Below are 25,674 nucleotides of genomic sequence, written 5' to 3'. Positions count from 1 at the left end.
ACAGCTGATTAATTGTCTTTGCAGCAACACAAACTGACATGCTTCTTTTGTTGAAATCCATATGGCATCATTTTATAAACAATGCAATCACTCGGGCCTTTAATGCGTCATGGAATAGTTCCTAAACTATCAGACACTCACCCATGTGTCGTTTCAAACCTGTATTGTTTTCTTTCTTCTATCAAACACAAAAGCAGATGTTTGGCGGGATGTTGTTTTCACATTGTGGTTTTCCATACAATGAAAGTGAATGGGGGTTGTCAAGCTCTAAACTTACAAAAAAAAGTATCATTAAAGTACAATAAAACTAGTATACACTGGATGAATCACATGAAGCCATATGATGGATTTATATGTGGAACACACCAAAATAAGTACATTTATGTATGTGATATAATATACAGTATGTGTGTGTGTGTGTACATATAATATTAAAATGCTCTAATATTTTTGTATTTGTTTATTTATTTTAATTCTTTATTTTTTTATTCATTTCTGGAGCTTGACAGCCTTTAGTCACCAGTCACGATCATTGCACGATCATTTTTAATTAATAATTTCACTAAGCAAAGATGCATTAAATTGATCAAAAGTGACAGTTCAAAACTTTGCATTGTCACAAAAAAATCCATTTCTAATAATCTTTTACACTTTATATTCAAACAATCTATAAAAAAATGAATTAACACATTAAAATAGAAAAAGTTATGTTTTACTGTATTTATTTTAAAGTCTAATAATATTTCAGAATATTAATAGTTTTACAGTATTTTGATTTACATAAATGCAGCCTTGGTGAGCATAAGAGACTTTTTTCAACAATCAAAAAAAATTAAAAAAATAAAAAAAAACTCGCAGCCCCCAACACATCTTGTATGTGCAAGATATGTTAAGTCTGCACATAGTGTATGATGATCTATTCAAATGTGTTCGGTTAACACTGAGAAATGTGAAAGACTGCAAATTAGCTTTTAAAATAGACAGGAAAGGAGACGAGCAGAAATGTTTGGCAAAACGCTTGTCACTTTCACACCTTTATGATTGTAGGGGTTCTCCTTTAAAGTCTTAATCTAGCAAAAAGGCTCCATCAGAAATTCAAAGCCACGCTGCACATTTGAATATCTCCACAGCTCTGTACCTCCCCCCTCCAGAGAAGAACAGATAGCGATATCATGTGCTTTACCTTCGCTGCTGAGGTTTCACTGAAGTGAGGGATAGGGTTGTGATGTCACAGACAGTTCTCATCGAGTTAAGATTGAGGGGAATTAGCCGATAGATCAAATCCCTCAACCTCGTGGGAGAAATCACAGCACTAACTAATCTGCGGCTCAGATTTTCCTGCAGGAAGCAGATTGAGCCTCAACTTGTGATGTGCTGTTGAAAAAAATGTCAGAAATCAAACAGATCCTGTTAATTACATTACACTTAAATGACTTATGCATCAGCCACACTTTAAGTTAATATGGACGAAATCCTGCTCATCTGGTTTCCGGCAGTCGTCTCACAGAAAACGCATACATTGCAGATTATACAGTATCTGGGTTTAATGTGTCAACAGTATCACATGGCCCTATTCCAAATACTCTCTTTGTTAAGTCTGCCTCTTATTTCAGATCATTATTGTCTTCTACAGTTATGTGGAGCATAGCATAAAGAATCAATATTAGCTGATCTTAACAATGACAAAGCAGTATGTAAGGGTATATTGACTAAGCCTTTATTCACAAAACAAGATAAATGCCTACCTAATAAGTATCTTCTTAATACTTGCTAACCCACAGTATTTTGTTTAACCATTTCAGACGGTTCAGAGAAAACAAATTCACTATTTGGCCAAAAAACAGTATTTTTCTTTACTGATGGGTAAGACTGGCCAATAAAAACATCATATTTTTAAGCAAGAAGAGAAATATAATTAATCATTAAAGTAATAGTGGTGTGTGTATGTATAAAACATAACGTTTTTGTACAGCAGAGGAAGCATATTTATTTATTTACACACACATTACCATTCTTTTTTTTTTTTTTTTTTTTTTTTGAAACTAATACCTCTATTAGGCAACAATGCATTAAATTGATCAAAAATGAGGAAAAATTCATTTATATTGTTAAAAAAAAAAAGATTCTGATTTTAAATAAATTCTGGTCTTTTGACCTTTCTATTAATCAAAGAATCCTGAAAAAAAAAATCGAACACAATTTCCACAAAAATATTAAGCAACACCAGATCAGCATGTCAGAATTAATTCTGAAGGATCATGTGACAATGAAGACTTGATTAATGGCTACTGAAAAGTCAACTTTGGCATCACAGGAATAAATTCAGTAGGAATAAGATCAAAAAGTATTTACTCAGACGTGCATATTCACTATCGTTCAAAAGGATGGAGTCAAGTTATTTTTTAAATAATTTAAATCATTTCATTCAGCAAGGATGCATTAAATTTATCAAAAGTGACAGTAAAAAACTTTTTGTTTTTTGCACTTTACATTCAAAAAAGTATATATAAAAATAGAATTATAAATACATTTAAACAGAAAAAAGGTTTTTTAAATTCCAATAATATTTTACAAAATATTTACATTTTTACTGTATTTATTTTAAATTCTAATAGTTCACAATATTAATGGTTTTAATATTTTCATTACATAAATTATTTTTTTTCCACAAACTAACAAAGCATTAAATTGTTAAAAAAAAATGAAAATACATTTCTATTGTAAACAAAAGATTCAGATTTTAAATAAATTCTGGTCTTTTCCTGAAAAATAAATAAAAAATCCATCACAATTTCCACAAAAATAATAAGCAACACCAGCATGTTAGAATGATTTCTGAAGGATCATGTGACGATGAAGACTTGATTAATGGCTAATGAAAAGTCAACTTTGGCATCACAGAAATAAATTCCATTGTTAAATATATATATTTTTTTATCATTTTAAAATGTGATATTATTAACATTTTTACTGTAGGCTATTCATATAAATTTATAATATATATTTTTGATGTATTTTTGTACTTGTGAAAACAAGATTCCTAAAAAACCAACCCCACATTTATGAATAGTATCTTTACGCATACACACACACACACTTTACCTACATTTTATTCATGAAAAATGCTTCACAGGAACATTTTTGAGTGATGGCACCAATTTGAATCTTTGAATCAATTCACTGAAACTGTTTCAAATTTAGTCCAAATTAGACGCTCTATTGAAACATCACAGTCAATGACAGATCACAAAACTAGCCTAATGACGCAGTCTTTAGGTAAAAAACGCATCAGAATTATAGTGAAATTCACAGAATATCTTAATTATATAGTGAATATTTTATATATCAGCCAAATCCTCCTGAGGGCAAATATAAGGACACAGAATTCAGATTTCCAGATTTACATACAGTACACCGCACAGAGCTGAGAGACTCGTGCCTCTTTCCTTAGTCTTAGCCTCCCCAGAACACAGCAACGTTACTGCTGACTTAGCTGCGCAGATGCTTTGAAAGAGCGAACGGCATCGGCTCAGGAAAGTGTGTCAGGCAAGCATATTTGTTATAGAGAGGGGCAAGCCAAGAGCTATCCTGAACAGACAAAAAAAAAAAAAAAGACCCAAGGTGAGCCCGCAGTCAAAACAAGGCCGATGTTTACAGGTTTAAGATGGTAAATGTCACTCAGGAGTCCATTTTGGTGGCTAAAAAAGACTTTTCTAGCAGCAGGTCACACCTTTCCCCTCACACCCCGCCCCGCTGGGTTCAATCTGCCCATCTCCGCGGTCACAACACTCTGGAACGGAGGCCTTGCCAGGGAGCAGTTGGGAGGGCATCAACAGACACCGAACATGAGGCAGAGCTTTCACTAAAAGCTCCAGAGGCTCTAGATCTTATTAGAACACATTTGCACGGAAGCGGTCTTCCTCTCTCTCCTCCGCACAACGCCGCCGATCGCTCTCCGTCCGATAACAGGGGCGAGGCCGCTGAGAAAATGCTGTATCATTCATGGTTGGGTGTCTCCTCGCGTCACGCCATGTGACCCGCTGACACACTCCCATCTTGTTGGGGGTTGGGTACGAAGGCAAGCAGGAGCATGGTAGGAGAACCTGACCAAAGCCTCGTGCCATAGTGACACTCAGCGGATTATGTCTAAATAAAGCCTCGGCACTGCATGAATCACACTGCTACTGATCCCACTGCTCAATGAGAAAGGAAGAGAGGAAGAGAGAGGGGGGGGGGGGGAGTAAGAAAGCAATGTTAAAAAAAAAAAAAAAAAGCGAAGGAGCAGGAATGTGAAGTGGAGAAGGCGTTCATCACTGGAGTGCCATGGCTTAGCCTAAGAGGCTTGAATAATCAGTGGTTAAGCTGTCAACCCTTCTCTTGCACCTACCGTGTGCTGCAAACTCCTGTGCGCTTTTAATCAAACAAAAACGCTGAGATCCAGCCACGCTGCCAAGACAGCGCAATAAGACAGGCTTCAAAGTCTCTTTAAGACTTATCCTGACATATTATGTTCCTTGCAATGCACAGGCACCATATGGCAGACATCTTCTCAAGTCTCTGTTGCAAAGTCCAAGTCGAGTTTCAAGTCTTTGAGGTGAAGTGCAAGTCGAGTCTCGAATATCCTTTCAAAACAGTTTTCAACTATAGGTTGGTTCTCTAAAGCTTTATGAAAGGCAAGCAATTTTGCATATTCACACGTTTCTAATTCAGAGTCCAAGTAAAGTCTTAGGGTGTATTCACACCTGTCTTGTTTGGTTCGAATGAATCGAACTCAAGTTTGTTTCCCCCCTTGGTGCGGATCTTTTGGGTAGGTGTGAATACAGCAATCGTTCTCAGGTGCGGACCAAACAACCGTGGTGGTCCAAGGAGGTCTCGGTCTGGTTCCAAACAAACTCTGGTACGGTTGAATGGATGAACCAATAAATGGATTACCTTAGCACACGTGTGGTTTTGTTTACGATTTCTGGTTCATTTGCAAAAAGGGCAGTGCGAAAGCGAACCATACTAAACAAAAAAAAATCAATTTTGTATTTGGTCCGCACCAAAGCAAGTGAACTAGCAGACTTTCATGGTGTGAAAATCATCCTTGTTGTTGAGCCCTGGATTTAGTTTTTGGAATCAAATTCAAGTTTCGAGTTGAATGTCTGAGTCTAAGTGGAATCTCAAGTCAATTATTTTACAACTCGAGCACAACTTGAGTCCAAGTCTCAGACTAGAATTTCTATCTCTGCCATTCAAAAACATAGAGAGCAGCACATGTGCATTCAGTATATAGCTTGGACGTCATGACTGATTAAATTGGATCACTGACAGATTAACAACAGGATGACCTGACTTAATCAAACAGCCAGCCACATCAGAAGCTTACACGACCCACGGATCAACAAATTCAGACAAGCCTGCAATGTTTCCCTAACCTTTTGCAGAACATCTCCAATCCACTACATCATTGGAAACAATAAAAATAGCCGCGCCACCCAGTCAAGCATTAAGAACGGCGGCTGCGGGGGGTCCAGGGCCGGTTCGACTCCTTCCCCAACCCCCCCTAAGCTTCCTGGGTCCTGATTGATCTCACGGCCCATTGGCGGGTTAAATTACACTGCAGAGTGGCTTTGCAGAGAGACAAAGGGCCCAGGATTTCACAGGCCATAATTCTTTCCGGGCCTTAACTTTGAAAAGGTGCAGCATTCAATTTCAGCCCTCGGCAACACTTTGCATTCGCTTATGAGTTATGACACAGCCATGACATTTTTAACTTACTATACGGCCATGCGGAGGAGACCTGAGTACCAATCAGGCCGAATGGAGGAAGGGAGGGGGAAAAAAAACACAGCACAGAGCATCAGTTATAGCGAAATTTAATACAGTAAATAAAAGTGCTTCATCTTCTGGCTGAAGCTAAAGACGAGCTGGCAGAATCCTACTACATCCTACTTGCAGAAAGCACTGAAGTAACGTCGAAATGAAATAATTTACATGTACATTCATGTTTGGATCTCAGTCTGAAGTTACATCCAGGCTCCCATAGTTTCCTGGCACATTGGAAATGGAGAGGAAGCCCAGGGAATGGCAGAGGCCTTTTGATACTGCAACTCTGCCGAACCAGCAACTTGGAAGCCAGGACAGCATGAGATCCGGAGAGAAAAAAAAACAGCCAAAGCACAAAAAGACCAGCTGCTTCGAGATCATGGGCGTCAGCGGAAAAAAAAAAAATGTCTTGTTAGAGAGAATATAATTGAACTTGTCTGGCAAGTAATAGCTTTTCCTAAAACTTCATGCATCTGTTTCACGCTGATGAAAATATACAGTGAGGTAAATATGCAACTAAAACTAATCTAATGTGGTTTAGGAGATATAAGTCATCATCGATGACATTTCCAATTTACTCTAGCTTAAGAATCTGCCCATATTTGTAATCATACTACGTGATAAGCACAGCTTTCCAATATAAGTCCACAAGCGAACAGCTAAAATAGGCACCATGCTAAAATGCAAATCCTGATTGCCTGACAGGAACATTTCAAAACACTCAAGCTGTCAGTGAAACAACTTCGACATCCAAGAACCTACTAGATCTAAAAGTCACAGTTCTTTATAAGTCGAGCATTAAGGCACGTCTTACTTCTCAGGAGGTGCCGCTATTTGTGCAATGGTTCAGAAGCAATATAACTGCTGAGTTGTTTTAGAGTAAACATGAGGGGCAGCTAAAAAGTCACTGCGGAACGTCATTGAATGTCCTTCTAAAAGGAAACAAGTTCTGATAGTTTTCTAATAAAAAAATGGGAGGTTGAATGTATGTCTCAATTACCATAAGGTATGCTGTTTTTTTTACTTTTGATGAAATCCACTTTAAAAAAACTGGATATAAAACAGATCAATGCTCAGTTAAATAAAGGTAGCATTTTTCACTCCTGCTATTCCGTCTGTGTTAGTTGAAGATTCGTTTATTGTTTGAATAATCACTCCTTTATTCTGCAGTTGGAAATAGGCCAACAAGGCACCAAAGGAATAATGGTGTTAATTAAGACACCTGTTCTTCTCTGAATTCACTCACCTAACCGTTGCTTTCAATAAACCCAGACAATGCTGCTCTACATTTAAAAACTGATTAAGAAAGAGAATGTGTTCAGGTATAATGTGCTTGTAAAAAGAGCAAGCATTGGGGATGTAATGCCGTTAATCAGATTGATTGGAAACGTCTTTACCACTAAAGTGCAGGAGACAAGTTTGAGATCTGTCAAAGCATGGGCTTGATGTTTGCACCACTTCAATCTCACGCAGCACCCATTCACATCAAAGCACTGAACTGGATGAAGCCGTTTTTTGTCTGCTGTGCTCTGTAGATTTAGACCTGAAATATACTCTATGCAAGTTATATTAACACCAATGCTTCTAGCTACTCGATTTCATGCATCAGTGCATGCTGGAATGCAAGTCCAAACTTCTACGGTCAGTTTTCTCCTTCTTGTCAACAACTGACTTGATGGAGCAATAGTTTCTTATAGGAGAATCTTATAAACATAATAACAACTCTTTGTATTATCTCTATTCTGATAAGACAAGGATTAAAATATGGTTAAAATGGATATATCAACCAAAAATGTTGTCATTTAATTACCATCATGGCGTTTAAGACCTGATTTATTTTCTTCTGTGAGGCACAAAATAATTTTTTTGAAAAATATTGGTAACCAAACAGTTTTCATTACCATTGAGTTCCATTGTATGGACACACACACCAAAAAAAAAAGACATTTCTCAAAATATCTTCTTTCATGTTCTACAGTAGAAAGTCAGTCATATAGGTTTATAATAACGTGAAGTTGAGTAAATTATGACGGATTATTCATTTGACGAGAATTATGCTTTTAATAGCTCCCTTTTTGGATACTAAGGTTTAGTATTGCCAGATTGGTGCAAATATATATTAAATGAAAAAGTGCAATGGCACGTTCAAGTCACGTCGGATAGACTGTATTACAGAGTTGATAGCATGTGAATGGCACCACAAAATTGTAATTGCGAGTGGGAAACTCAAGATTTTCTTTCAGCCCAGAGTTTCGGAGCTGGGGGTGTGAAAGTGAGTAAAATGGCAGACAATGAATTCAACATCTGTAGTTGATGGTAAATTTGTTAAAGTGTATACAGTTTCATGTACAAAAAAATCATTGTTTTGTACAATTATGAGTATTTATTTATTGTTTAAAACAATTCCATTTACAGCACGTTCATATATTCAATGAAGTAAAAACACCTGATATGCATTCTTCATTTTGTAAAAGTAGAGTAAAAAAAAAACAACCTTGCTGTATTTTTTGTAGAAAAGGTACGTCGCCATCTTGTTTTGACCCGTGTGATGTGAATGTGCCTAACATTATAATTACAACTTCCCAACTCATAAATACAAACTTCCCAGGAGGACTTGGACGCACAGTAATTTCTGTTCCACTAATTTCAACAAACACTGAATGTTTATAAATGCTTCGTCAAACTATTGGTCAGATAAACAGATCGTGTTGCCAAAAACTGAACAAATGTTGGGCTGAGCAATGTTAAAAGTGCAATGTTTACACTTTTTCAGAAAAATCAGACTACAAATGGATGACTGGTAGAAAAAAAAAATAGAATTGTTAACCTTTTTTGTATTTTTGAAAGTTTAAAAAGTATTTACAACAGAGCCACGTACGTAAAATGATTACGCTTTTATACATTTGTAGTCCTGTTGTAAATACCTTTCAAAAACACAAAAAACTATGCTAAAATACTTTTTCTAAAAAACAATAAAAAATACAAGCACTTGCATTGTGCATGAAATATGTTTCTGACCATATTAAATGTCTGCATTAACAATGAATACATTATTTGAATATGTCAGTCCAGTAGTTAAATCATAACATGGGTAATCCTAGAACCAAAAAGCATCTGTGAGTTTCCTCTAAACACCTTAGCATTAAACAACTCTGACACACAGAAAATAAACTGCTGCAGGGGTCAAGGATAACACAGAGGAAGTGTGTGAAGCTAAAGCACACACTCGGTTTTCCAGCATATCCATAGCCAGTGGGCATTACACCGCTTCAGAAGTCTTAGATAGAGAAAGTGGTAAGAACTCAGTGTGAACTGAGTTTGGGATTTAAAACAGTGACCTCACAGATTCTAATCCCTCATCTCTCTTTGCACGCTTCCCTCTGAGAGGAACTGCCAGAGGGGAAAACTTGAAAGCTAAAGAGACTGAGGGAGGGTGTGTGTGTGAGAAAGAGCATGTGTGTGTGTTTGAGAAACAGAGACAAAATGACATGCAAAGAGGAAAGAGTATAGAGAAGCAGGGACAAAAGCACAACAAAGTCACATCTAGGTGCTGGCTTACCTGCACTCAGTTCACTAGACGGGACGGTGAAGTGAGGATAGTCAAAGGGGTTGTGGGAGGAGGGTCCGGGCGGGTTGATCCAGCCGCTAACAGGAGGTCCGGGAGGGAGGAAAGCAGGATGGAGTGACAGGGAGCAGGGAGACGGGGAGGCCAGAGGGGGATATGAAGCACTAGTCCTCTGTCTTTCCCTCTTTATCCCTCTGGCACAGAGGCAGACACCAGTACCTGCAGCCACTCAGATAATAGGAGAGAAAAGAGTGCTCACATCCACACACACTCCAGTACAGAGAGGAAAGAGAGAACGCCCCTCCCACTCCTTCCCAGGACCCAATCGCACGCAGACTTCACTGGCAACGAATGGGAGCGCAGGCAGCCGGTGCCATGCCCTAGCCAATAAGTGCAATTGCTCATATCCAGTTGGAATAATTAGTCCGAGAGCAGAGAGGAGCGGCTTCCCTTCTGAAGGACAGACAAACGGGCGCACTTACCCAATAAGTGTGATTTAAGACCGCAACCGACATTAGAGTAATTAGATTGTGCCGCACTTAACCTAGCAGAAGAACGCTGCATGCTTCACTGCAGAACTGGCAGAGGCGCAGGCTACACGGGATGGGCTTTGGAAAGGTGCAATGATGTTAAGCAGGCAGAAATGATGCGTATAAAGAAGGAGAAGGAATAGAAACTTTTAACACGGTGATCAATGTGCATGATTATCACGCAGTGACACTTTCAGGCTTGGCGCTTCGCTCCCGATAATCGTAATTAGAGTCAGAAACGTAAAGAAAAAAAACTTAGTATCGAAAATTCTAAAAATAAATTCAAAATGCCAAAAACATCATAAATTGCTGTTATTATTATTATTTATTTATTTCTTTACTTACACCTCCTCCTGACATAGTTATTAATATGCATTTTTAGGTCTGGTTATGCATATTATTACATTATCTATGAGTTAAAATTTGGGGTACAATTTTGTTTGTTCTTTAAATGAATGACACTTATTCATTAAGGATTAATTTTATAAAAAAGTGGCACTGAAATTGTTTATAATATTACAAAAGATTTCAAAAAAATATTTTTTGCAAAAATGCTGGGGTTTTTTTTTTTCAAAGTTTCTATTCATCAAAGAATGGTGAATATTGAAGAAATGCTTTCCACACAAATATTAAAAAGCAACACAATAATAACAGTAACAACTGACAATAATAAGAAATGTTTCTAGCGCACCAAATCAGAATGATTTCTGAAGGACGACTACTGGCTGCTAAAAATTCAGCTTTGCCATTACAGGAAAAAATTATTATTTTAAATTATATTCAAATAAAACACTGTTTTTTATTGTAATAATATTTTACACTATTACTGGTTTTACTGTATTTCTGATCAAATAAATGCAGTCTTGGTTAGCATAAAAGACTTCTTAACAAAATTAAGTCTTAATATTACAAAAATGAAATTTTTTTTAAAGAATCTATAAAATTCAAAACTTTTGAACTGTAGTGGTTTTAAATATATACATCTAGATTTATTTATTTAAATATATACATATGACTGGGGTGGCAAATATTGCCTGTTAATCAAAAAGTTCATTTCTGACTTTGCTCAAACTTTCTCTGCATAAAACCAAAATCATAGAGCTCATTTCATAAGACCTTTTTTTTCTGTTCTCCAGATCAATACTCTGTCTCAGGTCTTGGCTTGAGAAATGATCAATGGTGAACTGTTAGAATGACGAATGTAATGCACATCGGTCGGCACAATACCCTTCACAGCAGGAAGGACCGATGTGGGGACAGCGATGTAATAATGTCCTATTAACAAACGCAAAGAAAGGCACCTCTATACACTTTCAGGATGACAAGGTGGTGCTCAAAGTGGAGAAACTTCTCTTAGCACCCGATTTTGCTGACATCCAAGCGACCAGGCATTATTTCAGGGTCGGGACTCCCGAGCCATTCTCGGCTTCTCAGAAGAGTACACACTTCTGCTCAGTGAATCTTGTGCAGCGGTGAAATCGATGCATCTATCGATATCATGCATCATAAAATGGGCCGATATGCATAAAATGAGCAAGCACAAACCTATGATGATTCAGCAGGTGTTCGCAAACAGCCCTCCCAGACATCACATACATCAGCGTATCAGTATTTACAAGTAAAACAGCTTAAACATGGAGTTGACAGCGACAGTGAAATGTGCTATAGACTGTGGCACGCTACAAAGTGCAGGGCTTCCTCCAAGAGGAATGGGTGGGAGAGGAGGGCCCATAAAAAATGCATGAGCAACAGGAGGAGATGCCACATCGGATATGTTTCCAGCTGCAGAGATACTGGTGTGTGGAGAGCCGCGAGAGTGAAAGGTACAAGTGAACTCAGGTCTAAGAAGAGAGAAGTGAGGGGGAAAAGGACTTCACTTCCACCGCTAAACCTGCCAAAACCATTGCCACGCTGTGCCAACAATAACAGAGATTTTAGACGTAAATCCACTGATGCACAAGATAATTAATGGCTTATGTATGGCTTGATGCGTAAATATCCACAATCACTATAAAAAAAACTAGTATTTATTCAGCCTGTATATCGAGGCTGTCATCACACTTACTGCTCCAGTGATTTACATTCAGTCTGAGACACAGATCTGTTTCATTATAAACGCATTTACAGCAATGGGGTTTTGAGAGCATGGCATACCACTGCCTTAGTCTACAATTTCAGAAAGATATCTCATCAAATATTCATTAATTCTGGAGTACAATCATGCATTAAATGTCATGCTTAGCAGGGGAGATGGGCACCGCTTAGGCAAGAGGATTTATAACATGTGGCACTTATAAGTGGATGTCATTATACTGGGGTTTGATGTCTTTAAACAGTGACTGACAATAAAAACAAACATATGTGGGCATCAAACAGAAATAAATAGCGGTTAATTAGTTTGTGTGAACAGGAATTAAAAGTGGTTGGTACTTTACTACCACTAGTGGTCATTTCAGCTGAACCTGCAGTAAAGTAAAGTCGTGACGTATTGTCAAGTATGGTGACCCATACTCGAAATTGGTGCTCTGCGTTTAACCCATCCAAGTGCACACACACAGCAGTGAGTAGTGAACAAATCCACACACACACACACACACACACACCGTGAACACACACCCGGAGCAGTGGGCAGCCATGCTGCAGCGCCCGGGGAGCAGTTGGGGGTTCGGTGCCTTGCTCAAGGGCACCTCAGTCGTGGTGTTGAGGGTGGAGAGAGCGCTGGACATTCCCTCCCCCCACCTACAATTCCTGCCGGCCGGGGGCTCGAACTCGCAACCTTTCGATTACGAGTCCGACTCTCTAACCATTAGGCCACGACTTCCCCAGTAAATTGTATGTATAGATACATTTTTGGAGTTTTGCAAAAATGTAAACAGAGGCATGTCTTTCCAATTACAATACAGTTTGACCCTCATTAGTTTTTGTTTTATCTGGCATAAGTGACATGAGATGATCAGATGATGTTTGGAATACTAAATACTAAATACTAAAACTAAAACTAAATACTAAATACTAAATACTAAAACTTCTGAAATTTACGATACGTTTTTATAGCACAATCAACTCTTATCTCAAAACATAAGGGAAATTTGATTCCTAATGATATGACTCCTTTAATGCTTTATTTAAAACACATTTTCATGGTCGGTAAAAATATTTATGGATAGTAAATCACCTCAGTTAACATCCACTGACTCATGAGTGAGGCATACTGTAAAATTCATTTTGGACCCTACTCGTATGGTTTAGTAACCTTGACAGTCTGTAGATTGCAATGACTATGATTTCATTGTTAGTTCAACAAATAAGCCAATGTTTTGCTCAATATAATTTTGTGTAATGAGGGCTATCATATTTCCATAGTCATTCTTGTGACATCTCATTTAAGCTGTATCTCATTGACAGTTTTGGCAGCTTCATATGCAAAGATGAGAGCGAAAGATAGTAAATGAAACAGCAGCATAAACCACCTCCATAAAACCAACAGCGCTCAGCAGCACAGCATCTTCATTTCAGTGACTCACAAAGACAGCATAAACACAGCACGTCTAACAGACATGGCTTTGCCTTCGCTACCAATGTAATTAAAGCCAACATCTTGTCCTGCTCTCGTATCATTACCGTCTGTAGACCATTTGGATGTGCTTTGTTATTACTTACTTGCTGCTAAATATAGATTTCCTGTGCCAGCGCTAGAGATTGCAGTCAGCTGTAGATTGTTCCTCGTGTTTGCAGTCACAAAGACTTACGTGGACACTATGTCACTCGACAGGGGTGCAACAAGCTCTTTTGGATCTGTCACCCCTTTTTGGGGGGTCAGTATAAAAAACTGATTGCAAAGAATAGAAAATGAAGGCTTATATTTAGGATACTTTAGTGATGTATTAACTGTTATGCTTATATACTAGAAAAAAGCATGATTTCTATTTTTTTTTATCAGCAATTTTCCACATTTTAGAGTAATATTAAAGCAAAAGTATGAAATAACACAAATGGATGTGTAAGAATTAGGGATTGCCAAATCAACCTGCTTCATGAGGTGCTGTGCTGCTTTTCCCTTACTATCCAGTCAAACCCATCCATAAAAAGTTAGTTGTTAAAAAAAAAAATCACATGTAGGCACAATACATATTTATCCATAAAACTCAATTTAAGCTTGAGCCTGTATATCAAATGTCTGAGTCATGAAACAAATTCAATCTATTTCTTTCTTTTTTTAACTGTGTAAACTGGTTGTCACATTTTAATCAAGTGAATTTCTTGGGTTTATTTTTCACTTTTCTATGTATAGTCATATACCTTAAAGTCTAAGGAAAGGCTATTGAAGAAAGGCTTACACACAAAGGCTTACATATTGCCCAGAAACACTTAAATAAGATAAGATAGAGAGAGACAGAGAGAGAGAGAGAGAGAGAGAGAGAGAGAGAGAGAGAGAGAGAGACAAATATAGCAACTTCTTGGACAAACCTTAACTAAGTTTTTATCTTGCCCACTGACCTATATTCATCTTTTTATAGATCAGCGATTTTGCCATTATGATGTCATCTAGTGACATTTTAGCTACCATAGTTACTTTCAATTGAAAGCATTTGGCAACACTGAATAAGATGCTTACTGGAGTGACCGAGCTGCTGTAGTTCAGCGAATTCACCCTATAGAATCAGTTTAGGCAAATCCTCCGCATGCACGATTTTCTGCTGAATCTTATTCATTTTTACCTATTAGCCATTCTAGATGTTTTGTTGTGGACTCGTTTCCCTCTGGTTATGGTCAAGTGTTTAGGCCTACTGATTAGTTCAAAATCTGAATATCCATCACTAACCTTCAGACTTACCGTAACCCGTCAATTTTACATTTTCCAAACTAGATAATATGACAACGTAATATGAGAACCATATAAAAGGCTAAATAAAGACTGAAGGGATGAAGGAAAAATAACACAGGGTGCTTTATATTTAACCACTGATGGCATGTCTGATTCGTGAACGATTTGTTCTTTTGAGTCGGATCTTTTTAATGAATAGGTTGAACCTTTGAATCAGAATGGTCTAAATCAGGGGTTCTCAAAGTCTACTTTCAAAGGTACAAATCTGAATATTCATCGATGTCAAAGGTCCGGACAATTAATTGGTTATTACAAAACTTGTTTTTAATAAACAAACATAACAAACAAACAAATAAAAACACTATTTAAAAAAATAAAATAAAATGCCCTTTGCATTCAAAATACATTCATAACAAATGCAAAAGTGCAATTCATTTAAGTGTCTGCAATAGAGGTCGACCGATAAGGGTTTTTCTCTGGACGATACCGATATTTAGAAATCAGGGCAGCCGATGGCCGATATATGATGCTGATTTTTTGCTGATATTTGTTTAAAATTTCAATTTTCTTTTTTTTCCCCCTTTATCTCATAAAAGAGAGTAGAGTAATTGTTTATTGCAGGGCACAAGATGGTAATAGTAGTAATAGTAGCAGCCTAATTCATAGTAATAATACATGGCTCAAAACTTAAGCATCTTCAAAACAGTTCTGGGCCCTGTTTCATTAAACAGATTTACCAAATAAGACAGGTTTATTTCAGTTAGTCTGACATATTGTCAATTGATTTGGTTCAAAATAAGTCAGATTAACTTAAATAAGTCTGGCTTGTTTGGTAAACGTGTTTAATGAACTGCATGCTTTTTGCTTATATTTGCTGACACCATGTTTCCCAAATTCATTCTGTGCCAGCAGGAGCTCTCCTTTCCTTTCAGTTTATTTTCGTGAATTTAAATGTGTGCAGCCTTTATAGGATGCAGCCCTCGGTTTGTGAGGCAGCCATAGATAAGCTTTGTTGAACCGAAAAAAGCTCTGAATGAGAAGTCGATTACTCTTGATGGGATTGACTCTCGATTCCCAACACCTCGGAATCGAGTCTTTTTGGAATCGATTCCCTGCCCTACATATAAGCGCTGTGCTCACAAGCGCTACTTTATCAGGCATTACAGGACACACGAAATGAAAATTACATCAAAGGTTCTTTTCAAAGATACATTCATATGAAACACCCGCGGTGCATTTCAATTTTGAAACGTGCAGTGCTCAGTTTATTCAAAGTACAAGCCTTTTGGAAAATCTATTTGTGGCGGTCAGTTTTGATATTGTGAAGGGCCGCAATAAATAAATCAGTGTATGGGAAACACTGGACACTTTCAAATGGCCATAATATAAGTGATAAAAAAAAAAAAAAAATACTCATATTAGCGGTGAAATGTCACCCGATTATGTCAAATGTCACAAGCTCACTGGATGTCATGACAATTAATGTCATGAAGGAAAAGTTTTATTTCATTTCGGACCATCTCCAAAAAGACAATAACAACTAAACAAATGATTTACAAGTTTAGCATGCGTTTATCAAAGTAGGAAATATAATTAGTGCTCTTGAAATACGAAATGGAGGCGGGTCAGGATTGAATTCCCCTTTGAGAAGCACTGGTCTAAATTATTAATTTTCCATTCAGAATGAATCGGTCCAAACGCTTCTCAACATCAACAATTCACACTTAAGAGAGCGGCTCTTTCAGACAAATCCGAATCGAAATGGGTGCTAAACGAAGGATTTGACTGATGAGGCGAAAACTTACTTTAATAGTAGAAATCGTACAGATGAAATAAACTACTTTCTATATTAAAGTTAAATTAAGTCACTTTTGCCTTAGATCTGAATAAAGTTACACTTTTTTTAGCTAAATTGTTTCCCTGGGATTTCCCCTGAGGGTCCCCCTATTGCTGATGGGTAGCATGGATATGCTGCTGTTAAATATACCCGAATTTGCACCCATTACTCATTTGGAAGTTTCTGGGAAAAGATTTGTGCATTTAAGGACTTTTACCTTAGAATAAAACATTGTCTTCTTTTGTTTCAGTACAGATCACAATAAAAACAACAATAGTTAATCATAAAGACAGTCATCCTGCTGAACTCCTGCAGAGTTCCTGCTGTCATCCTGCACTGTGACTTTCCATATTCCATCTGAAACCATTTTAAACTGTACTCCTTAACATCAATAGCGTTTTAGTTATTTTTTGGCACACCATTTTGCTTAATTTTCACTTAATCAGCTTTCTCAAATGCCCACGGGTTATTTCCACAGACTCGGTCCACCTGCCCAAAGTGCTTGCAGTGGACCTTTAAGTCCTGAGATACAAAAGGGGCCGCTTCACCAGCTCGCTGTCAGCAATCTCTGATTTGTGCCTTGAGGCCCTCTCAAGGCCACATCGCTAAATCCTATTGAACAGGCTGTAAAACCCTTCAGGCGGACAGAGAATCAGTGCAATATGCACTGAGGAGGGATTGCAATGTCATCAAAGGGGCATGCTGTGCAATTTAGAGACATGCATGAATCAGGACTTTGGGGCCCTTTGCCATAGGTGCACAGAAGACATTTTCCGGAGAGTATTTCAGTGCTTAAACAGCATTTAGTAGAAACGCATAGCGGTCCAAGCATTAAGAATGAAGAGCACTTAAGCTGATCAAAGGTGGCTTTTATGTGAACTAGAAGTAAGGATATATACAAAAGGTCACTTAATCCTAACCTGACAACAAGTTCTTCAAAATATTTGTTTCGATGTATATATTTGACTTTAGTAATGACAAATAGCAATTTTTGGGTGAAATACTCTTAAGCATCTAATGATTGTGGAGAAAAATTAATGTCAAAAACGAAAACAATGGGTAAAAACCTTTATGAATTTAAAGTCAAAAATACATAATACTTATGAGAGGAAAAATGTGCTTTTATTTTTTAGTAATCAGTCAGTGAACAGTAAACACATTCATGATATGAAATGGCTTGAGAATGAATTCCGATATGTTAATATTGTGCATGAACAGACAACAGAGTCTAAGAGGTTTTAACTAAATAGATTTTGATACACAAGAACTAGTGCCAAAGTTATTGTGGCAAACAAAAACAAAATCATTTATTCAGTGCCTCTGAGACATGGTACAGCACAAACTGGTTTAAAAAAAAGACTAGAAGCCCACAGGGTTGTACTGAATACATCAGTAGCACTACAGTGGATTAGGTGTCTTAAATTCCATATGGATAGAAGATAAAGAGTCTTCATAAAGCACATCTGTCTCTTCCAAACAACACTGTCAGTAGCTGCTTCATCAGTGAAAAGCACCGAATGCAACCAAAGACATGTAACCGCTATTTTTGAGTAACAGAATTGTTTTCATTAATATTTGTTACAAAAATCTTGCAGCTTCCCCCCTTTACTTAAATCATTCACTTTGCTTTATCAAAACTTCTGGAATCAACCAGAAGTGCAAAACAACACACTAAGAAGAATGTCCATATGAAATTTCACATTAATCACAATAGAAAAAACACACAGTGATCCCATAAATGCAAGAGAAGTATTTAAAATAATTTTGTTTTGTACAAAAACTCTTTTGAACAATAAGTATTGAATTATTCAAAGCATCTTCTTTTTGCCCACTTGAGCTTTTTCGAGAGAGTGGCTACAGCTAACTATTTCGGTCTTGCACTTTTATCTGTGGAAGTATGTAAGAGTGCTCACTGAAATAGAAAAAAGTATGGTTTACAGCTTCAAATCATATTTTAGCTCTCTTTATTGCAAAATAAATATTTTCTCTTTTTAAATCCTAAAACTAAGATGTCAGGTTTGCCCCTCAGTATCCAACAAACCTTGGGTGAAAATGGAAAAGGAACAGACAAATAAGTGGAAAAAGTTACACAAAAAATTGGTTAAATATACCAATTAAGACATCTTAAAAAAAAATAAAACACAAATGACAAACAATTCATATACAAAATTTTATATGGATACAGTTAAAAACACTGCCTCAGTTGGCCTCACTTCTCTGGTTTAACCCCCTGAAAAATATGTGCCAATGCCCTGAGAGAGAGCAAACACCTCCACGTTCAACCTGCCTCTTTGGTGTTATGGTGAGGGAGCAGATGACTAGCAAATTCTCCGTAAGGCAGACTCAGTTCTTTTAAAAAATTTTTTGTAATTTTCTTTTTTTCCCATTCGTTAGATACAGGCGTCTACTGGAGCAAAACTGGGCCTGTATAAACGGTTGTGTCGAGTGTTCAAAGGCTCTTTAGGACGGCTTTATTTCTTGGATTGTGTCATATAGCTGTTCTCGATGCACAGCACGATGTAGGAACTGGAGCAGCTGCTGGAGGTCTGCTGGAGGAGTTGGCCAGCCTGCAGAGACGAGGCCAAGCCTGTCACCGCACGGTCTCCGGCCCTCCATGTCTCACAGTAGTTATCTGTCTGTCTGTGACCCCTGCCACTGGACCCATGCCAGATCCTCTTCTCTGGCCTACAGGATAGAGGAAGAAAAAGGTGGTTTAAGATAGCCTCAGACTGCACTCAAAACCAGGAACACCTTTCCAAAATTGCAAAGTCAAATCGCATTGCCTGACTGTGGGATCAGGATGCACAAGTTTTTAATCCATCAAATGGGAAAATACATTTGGTTTACAAGGTACGAGACAGCTACAATGAGTTCGGAGGAAGAGTCAGTCATTGGACCAGCCAAAAATTTGGGCACTGAATCATTGAAAGATTTAGAAAAAAGCGACATAATCAACATAAAGATAGAATGAATGACAGAATGATAGATAAAATTATATAGTTAGAATGAATGATAGAACAATAGATAGACAGATAGATGCTGAGGCCTCTGTTTGAAGGGTTCAGGATCAGCCAAAGCCACTGGCACTCACCAGGCACTGTCCCGCAGGACATCTCTGCCATCAAACGAGTAGATAGGAGCATTGTCCTTCATCCTGCTCTCTGAGTCACTGAAGAGAGACTCCCAGCTTCTGAAAAGGACTTGATCCTGCAGAGGAGAATATCAATGCCATGAAAAGATAAAAAAAACATTCAAGATCATCTAGTGAGCTCATTGGATAAATTTGGTGTTGAAGAATTATCAAAATTCACTCGCAAACTTTTGTGTCCCTCCGAGAAAAAAAGTGCATTTGCTTTTCAAAAAGCATTGAAATATATTTATGAATTATCAATTTTTAACTGGACTGCATGATAAAAAACATATTTTCCTGTAAAATTAAGATAAACGGTTTTCGCTGAAAACCTAGACTTTTTTATCATGTTGTTGTCTCCACTTTATAAAAGCAAATGGACTGTAGTGATTTTACTATGGTTACAGTGATTTTACAGTGGTTAAAGGGATTTTAGGCAATGTGCTCTGCCTAAAAACAACCCTTTAATATATCTGTATGAGTAATGGAATACACAACAGGGTTATTATTTGTTTACTAAAACCATAAAAATAATAAAAAAAATAAAACTATATAGACGTACATAAAAACTAATACAAATGACAAAAACTTTAACTAAAAGTTAAATGAAAGAAGAAATTACAAGAACAAATTCAAAATCTTAAACTATAATAGTATCTCATTGATACTAAAAAACACTGCTACACACCTTGAGGTTAACAATCGGTAATGTTTCTCTGTCAGATTTGCGAACGATACTGTAGAGATCCTGAAGTTTGGAAGACAGGAAGGCCCTGAACGTTCCCTTCAGGCCCACAGCCCGAGCCTGTTGGAAGCACAGGAAGTCTGCCCCACGAATGCCCCTCATGTTACCCACTTGTGGAGAATTCAGGGCAATAAGATGCAACTGTACAGAAAATGAAAATGGCGTCAAAAAGGAAATAAACACAGGGGACCTGTGCGAATGCTGCGATGAAGTTGACTGAACTAACCCCTGGTCCGGAAGTGTGGACGTGGCCTTCTGGTTGATTGACAGGGGGGCTGGGACGGCGGGCTGGAGTGATGGGGTTCCTCTCTGGTTGAACGGGATATCTGTGTGGTTGTACAGGATCAGTGTATCTGTTATCAGTGTTGGGTGGGTATCGTGGGTCTGGGTAACGGGAGTCAGGTGGATTGGGGTTTCTATTCTCTGGCTCCCTTCTTGGAAACTCGATCGGCGGGTGCGGTGGAGAAATCTGCTCTGCTCCATTGTTAGCTGTGTGGTCTTGGGAATAGTGAACAACAGGGGGCGGCTGGACTGCTGCCACTTCATTGTCCTAAGAAAGAGCCAACAAGCTAGTCATACCTTCAGGAATTGATATGCACATCCACTAATTCCAACCTCCCTTGATTAAACTGTGGGTGCTTATTTGAATGTTAAAGCATAAAAAGAGCCTTATTCGCACTGCTTACCAGCTCTCCATAGAAGGGTTTATAATCTCCAAGCTGCAAATAAAAGGAAGACTGTGTTAAAATTTAAAGACGTTTAAAACAAAAATGTAAATCCTTATACTGTAATGTTTTCCTTAAAAGTCAATGACAAATAAGAATCCATAAAAATATTTTAAAAATCTAGTTTAAAACACCATGTTCCTAGTAATATGTGCATTCATGCTGATTTTCTATGTCTGAAAAAACAGGAAAAACTTTTTGTTTTTCCATTTTATATTATACCATAATTTTGATTTAACGGCTCTAACAATGGCAAGTGGTATGACCAACTAAATAAATGATAACAGTTTATTACACCTGGAGTACATGTGAGAGTGCTTAAATAACTACTTTCCAAATAATAAATAATATAATAATAATAATAAAGCTGCCAGCAGCAATGACGGGCCCAAGTCCCCAGTGTCACTGCCACCCCGATGGCATCAAGAAAACAGTTTTATTGTTGATTTTACAGCAATGAAAGGATCTTTCTATTTTCCAAAAAGTCTTCAAACACATTTTTCATAGTTTTTTTAATTTATTTACAATTATTAAATATGATTAAGTTTTTGCGGGGTTATCTCATATGACAAACAGAACAAATCCTGCCGTGCCATAAAAATGGCAACTATAAGACATTTTTAATGAATTTACTGACCCTGACAGTCATGATATTTATTATGTCATGGTATAGTAACTGTCATGACTTAAATATAATTTCCTGTTTTATAGTTTACTTAAAACAAAATATGTACGTTGGTTATACAACAATATTAACTTTAATTTGGCAGACATTTTTTTTCAACAATTGATCATTATAAAAATGATTATCAAAGTAATTTTATGCATTTTTTTATATTTTTGCAATAAATGAAAAGGTGTGAACAAAAAGGAGCACAATACCATCACTTGTCTGACACCATCCCGAACTCTGAGGTAGAGATCGTTTCTGTCCAAAATGTAAATCAAAGCACCTTCAGTCTGTCTGCGTGCCATCATTATGTCATAAGTCCTCAGGAAAGTCACCTGCTGGCACATTTAAAACCATGGGTATGATTAAAGTATAAAGTATCAGGTGTGTAATCATATACGCGCCATTAGTAGCTTCTTTCATCAATGTCCCACACTCACCCCAGATCCAGTGCCAGGAATTCCTGGTGGGCCGGGGGGACCTGGAGGTCCAGGAATACTGAGTGCTAAAATAAACAAAATTCATACAACACTGTCTGTTATTTAAGTTTCTCAAAAATATTCTATTTGTTAAGAATTGTACTTATTTTTTCTTTTACGTGGTCTGTAGGCTCCTGGCAATGACGGTGACCCTGGAGGACCAGGGGGTCCGGGAGGTCCTGGGTTTCCTGGACGTCCATCATAACCAACTCCAGGTGGTCCTAGTGGACCCTGCGGCCCAGGGGGACCTCTGATTGAGTCCCCTTTAGGTCCCTGGAAAAGATGTCTTTGATAAGACCATCCATATGTAGGTAAGCACTCAATTCAGGTTGTGTCTAGAAATACCCAATACTTCTTACAGGAAGTCCAGGGTTTCCTGGTGGTCCTTGTACAGCTCCAAAACGAGGATCATAAAATCCACCTCCTGGCTCTCCTTTCTCTCCTTTAAGACCGGACTCACCATGCTCCCCCTTCATCTCATTCTGAGGAAACAGATGCCATGTTTTGCATGGGAAAAATCACAATCAAATTGTTTCATCGATACTTTCATTTAGAGAATCACATACCTTTAGGGCATATATATCAAAGTTAGAGGAAAAACCTGTGGAAAAATGAGAGAATATTGCAACAAATACATTAAATAACACAATATATTTTACAGTGATTTGAGAATGATATCAAGCTAGTAAATCAGGGAACTTTAGCCAGGGAGTCACTCAGATTTACAGAGGCTGAGACAGCCTTGTTATTCCTGCCTGCCATTGGCCCCGAATTTCTAGAAACAGCAAGAGTGGTCAATTTTACCTGGTGATCCTGGAACACCAGGAGATCCCTGGTCTCCTTTCTCTCCTTTCATAGCTTAAGAAAACAAAACAACACATTGTTCAAAGTTGTCGAATATATTATAATTTTGACATTTGAACTAATTTCTGTTAAAATCAATATGAAATGCAGTCCTCAATCCATTTTTCTCCTGTAATGTTGAATATGTTTGAGCAAAACAAGTAATTTGAAAGGGAAATAAAATGTAGGTTGGGACTTGATTTTATCCATTAATCCTGCCCAATGGATAAAATCATAGCTCCTGCGTACCTATCTTGTCTTCTACCACGCTACAATCCAACCGGCTCCCTAAGGTCGTAAAACTCGGGACTTTTGGTAGTACCTAGGATAGCAAAGTCCACTAAAGAAGGTAGAGCTTTTTCACATTTGGCTCCCAAACTCTGGAATAGCCTTCCTGATAACGTTCAGGGTTCAGATACACTCCCTCTGTTTAAATCTAGATTAAAGACACATCTCTTTAGCCAAGCATTCACATAATGCATCTTATAATCTTGTACTGCAGTTATATCTGATCAAATGTACATTATTCTTTAGCTTGGGTTGAACAAATCATTTTTACTTAGATGGAACAGCAGCTACGCTAATTATGTGTCTATTTGTTTCTCTGTTTCTGATTAACATCCCGTGGTTACTAGGAATGACAGAAGCTTCAGTCTGGATCCAACCCTTAAATGATCTGAGATGACCCAACACCTGAGAAAAGATGATGCCAACCCCTCAGAGGACCTCAGAGGATGCCAAAGCTCAGACAACATACAGAATTACCACATTTTGCCATAAGTTAAATATATTAAGTTTCTGCAATATATAAATATATTGTGGAAACTTAATTTCCTGTAGAGCTGCTTTGCAACGATTTGTATCGTAAAAAGCGCTATACAAATAAACTTGAACTTGAACTAATTGGACCAAAACGAAGTTCATTACATCAGCAGTAAAGAAAAAGTGTCAGAATTTTTTATGTCTTTTTTTTTTAAGAAGCCATTCACAGTTAGATCATGTACAGTAAGATCACGAAAGTACTTTAACAATGTAAATAGAGTACATTTTGATTTCACGTTGACGTTAAGGACCTTGTGACAAAATATCTTTTGATTATCTGCAGAGACAAGAATAACTGTAACAACCTACCTGGCCTCGAATAATCTTCATATCTCTGAAATGGAAAAAGAAGATTGCAAATTATTGCTGTTGCAATCATGACTACTTAAATGTAGCATAGCCAGCATATGGAGCTCATTTTGCAACATTTCATGCATGAATTACAGATTATTTGACACAAAAAGCACTTACACCGAATCTGTCCGAGGGCACAGCAGGTCCAGGGGGACCAGGGGGTCCTGGGGGACCAGGAGGACCCTTGAAAAGACACAAAATAACTTATGTGGGAAAAGCTATCTATATAACAATCAACAAAGGAACAAACTGCATGTATTTTCAAATTCATGATCTTGTGGTTTACTGACTGGGTAGCTATATCCAGAGCCTGACCCTGGTTCTCCCTTCTCTCCTTTGTATCCGTTCACACCTGGACGGCCCTACAGCCAGAAAATTAATTAATTAAGTACACAGTCAGTTAAATATGCTGTTGTCTGTCAAGGATTTTTTTTTTTTTGGATGAAAGTTGAGAGACTTACGGGTCTGCCTGGCATTCCAAATTCACCTTTCAAACCAGAAGGTCCAGCTGGACCCTGAATAAAATGTGGCATGACTTAGATGTTGCTCAGAATGTTCCAAATATATAATAGTGTTAACTTTTAACTTAATTTTTTTTTTTAACAAATACAAACATACAAGAGGTCCGACTGGTCCAGGAAGCCCTCTCTCACCCTACAGAGAGAAAAAAAACAAATTAATTTTGATGTACAGTACTAAAATGTTTGTACACCTATTTAATCTTTACTATTTTCCTCATTTTTGAATGTTAGTCTTATTCAGAACTTATTCAGTATATGTTTTATGGCCTTATTTCAGCTACATTTTCCCCCCAAATCTTACTAACCACGCATAATCTCTTTTTTTCTAAAAAAATGCGAACATATACATCAATCTTGCTCACATGTTATTGTAGCACAGTCTGTGCTGAACACAAAAAAAATACATGTTGGCCAATAGTATGTTATAAGTAGCTGAAATAAGCACAAATGTCAGGGCATGTCAAAACATCTCAAGGGTCCCAAAATCACCTCAGACCCCAGAGGGTTAAGTCATTAAAAATATGAAGAAACACAAATGGAACTTTTATTTATTTTAATTATTTCGTGACCAAAAGTCAAAACTGTATGTTTCCTGGGGCCTCTTTTATAACCGTTGCGTACGCACAAATCCTGCCCTGAAAGAGGCGTACGCCACTTCATATGCAAAAGGTGGGTTTTATAAAAAACAAACTTGACGGGAAATATTGCGCACCTGCACGCAAACTCTGACCTATGCGTACAGACTTTTTTTCCTGGAGAGAGAAAAGTAATGAAGTAAACAACGATTTTAAACTGTTTTCATTTCATCATATACATTTAC

General features: G+C 37.5%; 1 protein-coding gene across 10 annotated transcripts in view; it reads right to left on the bottom strand.

Annotated features, from left to right (window-relative positions):
- Positions 1-17,625: 17,625 nt before the first annotated feature.
- Positions 17,626-25,674, bottom strand: part of LOC306876944 (collagen alpha-1(XVIII) chain-like) — an 83,733-nt gene continuing 75,684 nt past the window's right edge. For 6 of the 10 annotated variants that reach the window (XM_079428405.1, XM_079428398.1, XM_079428399.1 and 3 more), the window contains 16 exons: positions 24,952-24,987; positions 24,795-24,848; positions 24,624-24,695; positions 24,451-24,516; positions 24,289-24,313; positions 23,119-23,172; positions 22,881-22,915; positions 22,674-22,796; positions 22,434-22,587; positions 22,276-22,340; positions 22,048-22,170; positions 21,127-21,159; positions 20,667-20,990; positions 20,384-20,581; positions 19,657-19,772; positions 17,626-19,250 (listed from right to left, as the gene is read on the bottom strand). In XM_079428405.1, coding sequence (XP_079284531.1) covers positions 19,037-19,250; positions 19,657-19,772; positions 20,384-20,581; positions 20,667-20,990; positions 21,127-21,159; positions 22,048-22,170; positions 22,276-22,340; positions 22,434-22,587; positions 22,674-22,796; positions 22,881-22,915; positions 23,119-23,172; positions 24,289-24,313; positions 24,451-24,516; positions 24,624-24,695; positions 24,795-24,848; positions 24,952-24,987 — 1,692 coding nt within the window. In that variant the 3' untranslated portion in view covers positions 17,626-19,036. Of the gene's footprint in view, positions 19,251-19,656; positions 19,773-20,383; positions 20,582-20,666; positions 20,991-21,126; positions 21,160-22,047; positions 22,174-22,275; positions 22,341-22,433; positions 22,588-22,673; positions 22,797-22,880; positions 22,916-23,118; positions 23,173-24,288; positions 24,314-24,450; positions 24,517-24,623; positions 24,696-24,794; positions 24,849-24,951; positions 24,988-25,674 lie in introns of all 10 variants that reach the window. The other 4 variants (XM_079428404.1, XM_079428402.1, XM_079428397.1 and 1 more) reach the window with 1 other exon arrangement.

This window comes from Barbus barbus (assembly GCF_936440315.1).
Source record: "Barbus barbus genome assembly, chromosome: 11".
NCBI classification, from domain to species: domain Eukaryota; kingdom Metazoa; phylum Chordata; class Actinopteri; order Cypriniformes; family Cyprinidae; genus Barbus; species Barbus barbus.
The sequence above is the reverse complement of the archived record's forward strand: the minus strand, read 5'-3'. Positions and strand labels throughout refer to the sequence as shown.